Here is a 12,554-nt window from a genome sequence, read left to right on the forward strand (position 1 = left end):
CACAATGAGATAGAACTTTAGTATGTCGAGTGGGGAAAAAAAGCACTTGATGACTTGTCCACGTCATCTGCCATATTAGACTCCAAGCCAGTTCAAATAACAAGATGTTAAAATAACAAGCATTTTTTTATTATTGACAGTGTTAAAAATTGTTTAATCAGTCATGTTCAGTAGAGTACCTGATACTTTTTCAATTTAGTGACTGTCAGGTAATCTTTTTATTTTAAATTATTGTTTCCACATATCATTTTTAGTAAGAATCACATCTGGAGACTAATACTGACAGGATTAATGGACAATTGTTCATATTCCTTTCTATGTGTTTACTTTGGAGAGGAAAAAAAGCCAATTCAACATACCTGGGCCATGTTTATATGGCACAGCTTTTTCCAAGAAATTGAGTCTTTCAGTAACTCAGGATCCATCTTGGCCCATCCAATTCATTTATCCATTCATTCAAGTGTATTTATTGAGCACTTACTATGTGCAGAACCTTGTACTAAGTGCTTGGGAGAGTACAATGTAACAAACTGACACATTCCCTGCCCACAATGAGTTTACAGTCTAGAGGGGTCCTGCCCCACTAGAGAATTCACAACCATCAGGATGGCCTCTAAAAGCTCTTCTTCTCTTTCATCCTCTGAGCTCATTGTGGGCAGGGAATGTGTCTGTTTGATGTCGTATTGTACTCTCCCAAGGACTTAATACAGTGCTTTGCACACAGTAAGCACTCAATGAATACGATTGCACTCAATGAATACGATTGAATGAATAAATGCAAACTTAAGCACATGACTTCCCCCCACCTTTACAAAAACAGTGTCTGCCTTTAGACATTGCCATAGAGCCTAAACTTTGAAACGGTGGGGAAGAGCAGGTTGGGGGCAGGGGGCGAGGGCAAAATTTTCTGCATTATTTGACACCCCCCGCCCCCCCCACGATGTCTCCAAGTCATCATCCAAAGCCAGTGGAAAGAGCACGGGCTTTGGAGTCAGGGCTCATGAGTTCGAATCCCAGCTCTGCCACTTGTCAGCTGTGTGACTGTGGGCAAGTCACTTAACTTCTCTGTGCCTCAGTTCCCTCATCTGTAAAATGGGGATTAAGACTGTGAGCCCCACGTGGGACAACCTGATTCCCCTGTGTTTACCCCAGCGCTTAGAACAGTGCTCTGCACATAGTAAGCGCTTAACAAATACCAACATTATTATTAATATTATGTCTGAGAGATGTTCAAAGCGTCCCGCTCAGTGTCTGGCATCCTCCACTGTGGAATTCTAACATGGCACCCAAGGGGTCACTACAGTTAATTTGAGAAACCCTATGCTCAACATCATACAAAGCCTAGGCGGTTACTGGAGAGGTCATCTCTACAAATTCACTGCAATCAGAGTTTTTCTGAGGACATTTTATATCATTATTCCTCTCCCCTAAGAGAGAGGAAGCTGCTTGTGGGGAGTGAATGGATTTCGCTATTATTCTGTTTGTCCCAAGCACGTAGCACGGTGCACACCTGCGGCAGATGTTTTAAGCTAAACATCTTGTAATCAAGTGAATCCTTTAAACCACAATATTTATCCATGAATAGCAATTTAAACTTAAATTTTAAACATACCTGGAGAAATAGTAGATCTAATCTATATAGGAGCTAAGGCAAAGGGGTTAAAAAGATCCTCACACTTACTAAAATAGACACTGCTCGAACTTGGCCCATAACATCCCATAATAAAAAGTATGGTAGGAAAATGTAGTGATTCATAGCAGATTACCCTTTTTTCTTATTTTACAGATTTTGTTGGATTTTGGAAATTACCACTGTTTCTAGCTTGCGTTTGGTGGAAAAGGCAAGCACCAATGTAATAACTTTCTTCATTTTGGAACGGAAATACTTATTGCTTGGCAACAGTGGAGGCAATACAATTCACATGTGCTCTCTGTTTATCAACACTACTTTTAGTTGCTCCTGTTCAAAAAATATTTTTAATTTACACACAAGCCTACACTAGATATGCATTTGCTCATCTTCACAAATATGTTTAGGTGCAAAATAATTTGAAAAAAAGAATTCAAATTCTGTCCCTAGTCATTCATGTGATGTATATATTAAAGTCAGGTTCAATATGGTGTAATATTCAAATAGGGCATCTTTGGAGTCTGGTTAGTGCTTCTGCATCTTCAGGGGTTCCAAATTTACAGCTCCTCCAGATTTACATTCATTGTGAGAAAAGACACCCAAGATGGCACAACAGTGAATGGTCTGGCACTATGCAAATCCTGGGATTTGCAAAGGGGGAGAGGGGATGAGTGATGATGCTATTCTATCTTCACAATTTACCCTGTTCCCATTTTCTGATTTAGAATGAAATTGTAGAAGGAACAGTACTCTTAACTCTCAGAGACCCTTAATTCTGAGGTGGCTTTCGAGGGTCATTTGAGAACCTGATTTATAAGGTGCGGGTTCTCAGACTTCTGCTTCCTCCACCCCTAAGAAGGTTATTCTAAGGGACGCTCCCTCTCGAAGAGCCATCACTACATTGGCTTGGTGAATGAGCACACTCTTCTGGAATAAAATGATTTCCCCTAAATGACCCTATGAACAAAGAAAAACACTATACTGAGGCAATTCATTTATGGCATTCACAATTAAAATAGCACATTCTTGGCATTTTCAATTCATATGAGGTTCTGGGCCTGCAGAGTTGAATATTGGTGGTCCAAGATGAGAGATGACTCTGTGCTAGGCCAGTATGGCTACACTGTACAATTATTATCATGACTAACAACAAAATAAACAACAATAGCAGGTTACCAGGAGGACACTCTGGAGAAGGGGTAAAAATTTACATCAATGATTAAAGTGCTTTCTTCTTGGAGGAGATATTTATACAAATGTCTTTTCATGCTAGTCTCCTTACTGCTCCGTCCGTCTCTTGCTTGCTTTAATGTCATTTATAATGCAGTGGTAGAATGTCAGTTCAGATCCAATGCCTTGGGTATTGTCATATAAAATAATCTGAACCCAGAAAATGACCATCCGATTTTGAGTTTTCCTACGGGAAGGTAAAAGTCTGATTGAATACTTAAGTGCTTCACGAAATCACTTATTCTTTTGCCTCCGCTTTTGGTAGAAATAGATCATTCTATAAAGCACATCCATCGGATTAGTGGGTTCCAGCTCAGGCTACTGACTGACGTGCTGTGGAATAGAGAAAAATTTATGCTCCCATAGGACCTTTCTGTTGAAGTGGTGATCTGATGTGCCTTTCTGGATTGGTTTGTCTGTGGTTCTTCCAGGGTCCGAGGCTAAAGAATACTGTTCCACCGCAGTGCACTCGGATTAGGGGCTGGTCCGTGGGACATCAGGTGGTATACTTGACCACTTTGCCGGGAGCAGCAGACGTGGAACTTGCAGAGGCAGAAGTAGTGGCCTGACTGCCTAAATACAGTGGGTCCAAACAGGCCACTTTGGCAGCAAAGAATGAATGGATACAATGGAGAACAGCAAACAGATTGGAGAACTCCAACTCCTGAAAAGGAAAGCAAAAAGAAATGAGATCCAAGAAAGATGTTGGAAAGAAATGATTTGGGTCGATCCATTAGCCAATATTCCTTTGGTTTTGTATTTTCAGTAAAGTTATTGATCTAGATGCTGGTCTGTCAGTGAGAGACATATGTTCCTAAACCTTGGGCATTGAGCAGTTCTGCATATAAGAAATTTAACCTAATTTACCACTTGCAGGTTGGAGGCAGGGAGGTCAGTGAGGAGGCTGATCTAGTAGTCTAGGCAGAATATGACATGTGGTCATGACGTGCTATTTGGATGGAGAGGAAATGGTGGATTCTGGAGATTTGAAGATAGAAGCTTGTCTCTGCTGTAATGGTTTATATTTAGTGCCTACTGAGTGCAGAGCACTATGGTAAGTACTTGAGAGAGTACAAAAGAATGAGTAGAAATCCCTGACCACAAAGAACATAGACTAATGGGAGGAAGTTTTCTTTGGTTAAACAAAACTCTTCTCCACAGAACTGTAACCTGCTTTTTCTCCCTCAAGAAAAAGCGGTCACAAGCTTCATTCAGGAACAGTTTGCATGAGCCTCTGATCCTTGCCTAAAATCTCTCCCAATCTGTAAGGCCCTTTCACCCTTCCCTGGTTCTGAGGACTGATCTGGGGCCACCTATACTGACAGCTGACCTGGCCTGGGGGCCCACTGAATTGCTAGACTGCATTGCAGTCATTTTCACCTGTTTAAGTATAGCGGTACATTGCTCTAAAAACATCGATTTCTGTCTCCCAAGGTCATCCCTACTAATGCTATCCTGGTGCCAAAACCCAGACTTGTCCTGGGAACAGTCAAATCATAAACAGGTTTTTTTCCACTGTGAAAATCTTTTCCAGAAAGTTTGGAAATTGATCATGAAATGCTGTATGGAGTTTTTAAAAATGTGGCCTAGAAATGCATGTGTATATGTGTGTGGTGTGTGTGAGTGTGTGTGTGCACATGCTTACACGTGTGCATACATGAGCTCTTCTTTGGTTCATTTTTTTCCTTTTGGCTTGAAATTGAGTCAGGTCAAAGTGAAATGGCTGCTGATGTGGTAGCCCTGAGGTTAGGTTATTTCATCAGGGCTTCCTGGCTAGGAATAGAGGAGATGCTAGGGTAACTAATTTTCCAGGTGGGATACAGCTGGGAAGCTCTCTCTCTCACTTGAGGTGAACCCAGGCAAAATTTCTGGCCCTGAGATTCAAGCTGTCCCAGAAGAAGGGCATCTCTGACCTCCAAAGAAGTGCATGCAAAACTGATAGAAATTGGGCAGAATAGGCAGGAGGTCAGCATTCTCTTGTGGAGAAGGCTGGAGAAATCCCAAGCTATTTAGCATAACTCAGACAGGAGAGGGGAGAGAGGACATCAGAAGCCCATATGGATTCTGAAACCCTTTTGAGTCTGTTGAGCCCAGGGGAATTAGTGTTTGTTTCTTAGTGGAATTAGTTTTTGTTTCTTTGTCCTTATGGAACCACTTACAGGTGGCATCTGTTGAGTGCTTTGTTCTTTCTGTTTTGTTTTCCTCATTCCCTAATTTCTGTTGAGTTTTTAGCAAAATGCTTTTATATCATTGAACAACCTGTACACATTGTGCTTTGAAAGTTCCATGCACTTGGGCTTGAAAAGGCCTCAGGTAAGATAACTATATCCCAGCCTAGTGACATTGAACCGCAGATTGTCTTGGGGTGCCTGTCTTGAGTCAAGGAAACTTCATGGTGGTGGTGGTGGTATAGTAGTGGTAAACACCTCGTAATTACATGCTTTAGATGTGACAAGCGTACAAAGCGATTAAGGAACACCAATTTAATGATTTTCTTACCAAAAAAGATCAGACCTTCTGTCCTTCAAATGACTGAAAATATCAGATTCCAAAAATCTAACCAGAATCCCTTTCACTCTGTTGTGACTAAATGTGCACTTGGTTACATAGGCAGTTCAAAACTGCCATCTAGTCTCTACTCCGGCAATGATGAACAGGCTAAATGGGAGGAAGACTTCATGACTAGGATCAGTCATACACAATAACTGGCATTTTTCTCACTGAGTTTTAAAAAAAACACACAAAAAACCTTGTAATTAAAACATGTCTGCCATTCATTACCATGCATTTTACACCATCATAAAAATAAACTATTTTTCACTTTCCAGAAGTGAAGCAGTCCCTTTCGCAAGCTATTCTTCAAATGCCATTGTCAAGTTATTGCATGAAGTAGCATAGCCCATATTCCAACATATCTTCGCTTCTGGTAGTTAAAAACAGAGGTGATTCATTTGATTCTTTTTTCAAGGTTGCTCTAAATACAATACACTCATGACTGCATTAAATAAATCAAACAAAATGTGAATTTCATATTGTATCAGGAAGCAGGTCCTTTCCTTTTTACGCATTTTAGAACTTGCGTCAATTGTCTTGCCATTTGCAAAAACGACATTTCAATGTTCTACATCTTATTGTTTCTCATACTCTCCTAGAAATATATTTTAAAATAGATTTTCCAATTCTGAGTCTATAAGAGTTGTTCACCTCAAAGACAACACTACTGTTAATGAAATTGTATCTATTGGTGCTAGTGCCTTTGACAGAGATTCTTGCCCACTTGGTCCATGAACATATGTATACATATATTTGTGTACCTGTGTACATTTATATATGTATATTTGAACATAGAGAGAGATTTTCCTTTCTAATAAAAGTAGTTAAAATCACCAGCAATCTTCATATGATGAAAAAATCCATTCCCTTTGTGCAAGGGGGGAGTGTAATGTGGTAAATCTAAGAACGGTTGTAGAGAGAAGTGGGGAAGTGAGGTTTATGCAGAGTCTCTGATCAGGGCATGTCCCCGCTGGCACCCACAGCAGCCTTTGGGCATACGTGGGAGTGGGCAGTTCAGCGGTTAGCATGGCAGCCGCAAAATGCAAATCTCTTCCTCTTTGATGCCTGAATCCTACAAGTAGCGAAAGTGGAGGAGGCAGGGGAGCAGGCTGCTCTCATTAGATTCATTCAATTCTATTTATTGAGTGCTGTGTGCAGAGCACTGTACTAGGTGTTTGGGAGAGTACAGTATAATAGTAAACAGACACATTCCCTGCCCACAATGAGCTTACAGTCTGGAGGGGGAGAGAGAGACATTAATATAAATAAAATGGTGGTTCTCCAATAGAAACAGTTTAGGTTTGGTTCCTTTTTAGCTGGAGCCTGCTTTGTTAGAAGTGAAACTGGGCATGAACACATGTCATGCGTTCGAATCCTAGCTCTGCCACTTGTCAGCTGTGTGACTGTGGGCAAGTCACTTAACTTCTCTGTGCCGCAGTTACCTCATCTGTAAAATGGGGATGAAGACGTGAGCCTCGCGTGGGACAACCTGATTACCCTGTGTCTACCCGAGCGCTTAGAACAGTGCTCTGCACATAGTAAGCACTTAACAAATACCAACATCATCATTATTATTATTATTATTATTACAAGTTCTGAAACAATCTCACCATAGACTTCCTCTTATTTAAACTGAAAAAAATTGAAAATATATACATTGTAGAATGAAAATGTACTCTGCAGAAGGGTTTCCGTTTAAAAAGAATCAAGTCAAAGAAAAACAGGGAAAAAAATGCACAACCAGACCAATATTTGAAACATCAACTTTCATGGTAATAATAATGGTTTCTGTTTAGTGCTTACTATGTTCCAGTCACAGTACTAAGCACTGGCGTGTTGAACTAGCTTTTATCTGGTTAAAAAAAAAAATCCTCTTTCTGGCCTCCATCTCTGATTTCCCAAAGCCGGTTTAGAAGAAAGAGCCAGAAACCTCCCTAGTGAGTTGTGGGATCTGGAGCACTTAGTCCATTAGATTGTAAATTCTTCTAGGGCAGGTTGCCTGTCCTCTCAAGCATACACTGCTAAGTACTTGGTTTTTCTAAGTGCTTCCATTGTGCATCCCCAAGCACTTATTGAGCACACAGTAAGTGCTCAGTAAATACTACTGCTAACATTGTGGGGGCCCAAGGCTTGTAGGGGAGGATTTAGTCTCAGCCCATTACCACTGTGTTCCAACTGCTCCAGGCTCTGCTCTATATCAGCTTGTGGAGCAGTAGGAGGCAGTGAGGGCAGCTGGCTGTCCACTCTGGAAAAAGGGCAGCGTGGCCTAGTGGAAAGAGTCTGGACCTGGGAGTCATTCATTCATTCAATCACATTTATTGAGTGCTTACTGTGTGCAGAGCTCTGTACTAAACTCCTGGGAGAACACAATATGACAGACACATTCCCTGTTCATAACGAGTTTATAGTCTAGAGTCAAAGGGCCTGGGTTCTAATCCGGTTCTGAAAGTTGCTTCCTATGCGACCTTGGGCATGTCACTTAACTTCTCAGTTCTCCTGTTCTCCCTCATACTTGGACTGTGAGCTCCATGCGGGACAGGAACTGTGTCCAACCTAATTCACTTGTATCTACCCCAAGTCTTAACAAATACCATGAAAAATGAAACAAAAAAGGAAAAGGCAGCACGGTATGGATTGGAGAGTGGAGAGACAGAAGGCAGGGGGGTCAGAGAAGAGGCTGATGCAGTAGTCAAGGCAGAATATGACAAATGCTTGGACCAGCAGGATAGCTATTTGGAGGAGAGCTAGGGGCGGGTTCTGGAGGTTTGAAGGTAGAATCAGCAGGATTTGGCAACTAACTGATTATACTGTTTGAAGTTGAGAGATAATCAACCAATCGTATTCATTTATCGGATGCTTACTGTGTGCAAAGAACTGTACTAAGCACTTCGGAGAGTACAATTTAGTAGAATTGAAAGACATGTTCCCTGCCCACAATGAGCTAATCAGACCAGAGGATGAGTTTACAGTCTAGATGAGTCAATACGTTAATTGAGTTAATGCCAAGCCTGCAGTCTTGTGAACCACGAATGAGGTGGTGTTGTCTCAAGTGGAGGAAAGTCATGGGGAAGAGAGAGGGTTTGGATGGGAAGATGAGGTGTGAGTTTTCGACATGTTGAGTGTGAGGTGACAATAAGATAGAGACATGGCTCCAGGGGGAACACGTAAAACCTAGCCAGCTGCAGGTCTGAGGTTTAAAACGAACAAAAAAGGGCAAAATTATTTTCCTTATTCCTTGCCTCATCTTTATAAAATGGAATTAATAGAAGTCACAAATCTCCAATTTTCCATCAGCTTCTTGTCGGTTTAGAGTAAACCACATAACCTCCCTTTTTAACAGTTTCTCTACACAGATAAATCAAATTCAGTAATGGAAATAGTTTGTGGGATGCCCAGGGATTTTGCTCCAGGATCTCTTTGCTTCACCAGTGTGCAGTTAATTAGGCAGTATGCTGCATAGAGTGATTTAATGTTAAGATCCAGAAAGTCTACCATTGCCTTACCATCACCAGAAAGAAAAACATCTGCTCAGTATATAAATAAACCTATAATATTTGAATAATCCTTATCGTAAAGTATTTCCTTGTCAGGCTTACAATAAACTAAGGTTTTAGCAGCTTAATATAATTATGGTAGTATTGTCAGTCAGTCAGTCATTTATTGAGCACTTACTGTGTACAGAGCACTGTACTAAGCGCTTTGGAGAGTACAATACAATAATATGAGACACATTCCCTGCCCACAGTGATCTTACATTCTAGAGTAATTTATGAATTTTCTCCCTCCATTCTTACACATATAAAACTTAAGTCATCTGTGCGAGAAGGGTGAAGACTGAATTTGAAAAGTTGCTACTGCTCAACATTTTCAGTTGGAAAACAGATTTCTTTAGCAAAAGTAACATTAACAGAGGGGTAATATCACATATTCCACCAGAATATAAAATCAGTGCTGGAGAAACTAAACATACTGGCATTAATGTAAATGCCTTTAAGTCTTTGACTAAACTGACAACAAAAAGTTAGAAAATTATTTTAAATTGGATCAATTTGACTTAAACTGGATAAACTTCTCTGTTTTTGTGTTTCAATTATCTTTAAATCCCTTCTGAGGCTAAAGGCATTCAGAAAATTGAAGAACAAGAAAACATTTGCCATTTAAAAAAAAAATACATAACTATTTCCTTATGAGCAATTGTTTCCATTTTGCCCTCACTTTCTGACCATGCAGAAATATAAATAAATACATGAGGTATAAATCTGTGGAGAAATTGTTGTGTTGTTGTGGGTTTTCCCCTACTTATGCCTTATGTAAAAAGGGAATTATTTACTATTATTAAAGCTGAAATACAGCAGGCAGTGAAACCTAGAGGAAATCCAAGTTCCCTGAACTTCTCTCAGTTCTATGGAACTTAGTTTTTAGATATTTTTTGTGCATGTGTGAGTGAATTTTCTATGTTCTATCAGTCTTTTGGCCTAGTGAAATGGTGATAGAGGAAAAAAAGTGGCTAGTCTGGGGAGAGTTGTCAGGGGTCAATGCAAATTTCATAGGTTGGTAAATATTTTTGCAGTTTGGCTTGATGACTCCACTAATGTCTCCAACAACAATCTGGCATTCCTGGAAACACCCGTGTTATCCAATGGTTTGTGTTTTATCAACCCCTGTTTCAGTGGGAAATAAAGAGTTAGGGAGAGGATAGTTCTAAAATATTCAGAGCATCACAGCAAGAGAAATTCAAGATAATTACAGAAAATAAAAAAGCCTCCTAAAGCTGGTTGTACTTCAAGTTTTAATTGTATTTAACTATATTAAGGCCTTACTTTGTGTAGAGCATTTTATTAAGCATTTGGAAAAGTACAGACCAATAGAGTCTTTAAATAATTTATGTAATTATAATTGTGGTATTTTTGTGGTATTTTTTAAGGACTTACTATGTTTCAGGGACTGTACTGAGCACTGGGATGGATACAAGCAAATTGGGTTGGACACAGTCTCTCTCCACCTTGAGCTCAGAGTCTCAATCCCCATTTTACAGATGAAATAACTAAGGCACAGAGAAGTGAAATGACTTGCCCAAGGTCACACAACAGACAAATGGTGGAGCCAGGATTGGAATCCATGACCTTCTGACTCCCAGGCCTCAGCGCTATCCTCTAGGCTATGCAGCTTCTCTATAATTATGGTATTTAAGGGCTTATTACTATGTGTCACGCACTCTTCTAAGTGCAGTGTGATGTAGTGGAGAGTGTATGGGCCTGGGATTCAGAAGGACTTGAATTCTAATCCCAGTTCTTCTAATTGCTTGCTGTGTGACCTTAGGCAAGTCACTTGACTTCTCTGTGCCTGAGTTTCGTCAACTGTAAAATGGGGAAACCTTCTCCCTCCTACTTAGACTGTGAGCCCCATGCAGGACAGGGACTGTGTCTGACCTAAATAACTTGTACCTACCCCAGTGCTTAGAACAGAGTTGGACATATAGTAAGCATGTAAAAAAATCATAAAAAATGTTTCCCCCATCATTCCATCAGATCACATGTATATGTGATATATCAAAACTATAATAATATTAATAGTAATAATATTTGCTAACAGAAAAGACTATACTGGGAAATTATAAAAATATGACTGGGGTTTCTATAGATCAAAAAATGACCTACAATATTTTAGCTATTATTACTCTGGCTGTGGGCTGTAACTGTTAGAGGCTGAAACACTGCTCCTCTGGCCACATTATCCTGTCACTCATTTTGTCTTGATTTTTCATCTTTATCCCTGCCCTTTTCTGTTAGGTTGGTTTAATAATTTTCTTGTTTCATCTTTCTGTACATGTCTGCTGCCTGTTCCCCTCCCTGCTTTATTCTTAGATTGTGAGTTTCTGGAAGGTCATGGACCTTGCCTAATTCTCACTTACTACCATGTTTAGGACTGTGCTGTACACATAGTAAAGTTGGAGAACTGTGGTGAATAGAACACAAGATAGATAATCACAAATCATAGCTTCTAATCCTGGCTCTACCACTTTTCTGCTATGTGACATTTGGGCAAGCCACCTACCATCTCTGTGCCTCAGTTTCTCCATCTGTAAAATGGGGATTAAATACCTGTTCTCCCTCCCCCATTGATTTGATTATATTAATTTATTGATTCATATTGAGAGCTTACTGTGTGCAGAACACTGTACTTAGTGCTTGGAAAGTACAATTTACAATCCCTACCCAACAAAGTGCTCACAGTCTAGAAGATGGGCTCACAGTTGAGTACTGGATTAAAATATATTTTACATTAATTTAGATTTGTACTATCAAATAATATTAGCTGGATCTAGACAACAAAAGCTTTGATGCTGAAGTTCCTTGTTTTTCGCTGAGAAGTCTACTGCTGAATTTTACTATTTAGGGATAGACATCTTTGGATGGGCTTAATTGTGGTACTCTCATATTTTGAAGGCTGCATTAATAATGGAGAAGTCCCTTATCAGATAGGAAAGCCACAAAAATTCCTGAGACACAGACCCACAGATGGCAAGTTTGGCTCGTCGCAAGCCGAGGTCACAGTTAGTGCCACCAGAGAAGAGGAGCGGAAAGAGGAAGCAGTATTTGAAACCCTCTGGTTTTCCCACTGCCATGCACATCACTGCCACTTCTTGTATTCCTGCCATAATTGGGGCAGAAAGCTGGCAGTGTCAGGAATCTGGCAGAAGTGGTAGTGACTGATAAGATGGCACAGCATTAGTTACAACTTCCTCTTAAAGGCTACACAACCATTCGTGATGCTGGACACCAACTTCTGAGGACACAACTCTTTCCGGAGGTGAATGTGTTGTGTGCCTGTGTGGGCAGAGTAGGGGCCCGTTGGAGTGAGCCTTTCCTCTCTCTGCCCCACCTCTCCCTCCTAGCAATCATTTAACCAAATGTACTGAGCACTTACTTTGAGCAGGACACTATACTAAGTGCTTGGGAAGGTATGGTAGAATTAGTAGACATGATCCCTGCCCTCGATAACAATTATGGTATTTGTAAAGTGCTTACTATGTGCTGAACATCGGGGTAAATACAAAGTAATCAGGTTGTCCCATGTGGGGCGTACAGCCTTAATCCCCATTTTACAGATGAGGTAACTGAGGCACAGAGAAGTAAAGTGA

At 40.4% G+C, this 12,554-nt stretch overlaps 1 protein-coding gene across 3 annotated transcripts in view; it reads right to left on the minus strand.

The window, feature by feature from the left end:
• Positions 1-2,611: 2,611 nt before the first annotated feature.
• SNTG1 (syntrophin gamma 1) overlaps positions 2,612-12,554 on the minus strand; it is a 426,064-nt gene continuing 416,121 nt past the window's right edge. For all 3 annotated transcript variants that reach the window (XM_039912673.1, XM_003428461.4, XM_039912672.1), the window contains one exon: positions 2,612-3,524. In XM_039912673.1, the coding sequence (XP_039768607.1) occupies positions 3,357-3,524 (168 nt within the window). In that variant the 3' untranslated portion in view covers positions 2,612-3,356. The remainder of the gene's footprint in view (positions 3,525-12,554) is intronic.

Source organism: Ornithorhynchus anatinus, chromosome 7 (genome assembly GCF_004115215.2).
Source record: "Ornithorhynchus anatinus isolate Pmale09 chromosome 7, mOrnAna1.pri.v4, whole genome shotgun sequence".
NCBI lineage: Eukaryota > Metazoa > Chordata > Mammalia > Monotremata > Ornithorhynchidae > Ornithorhynchus > Ornithorhynchus anatinus.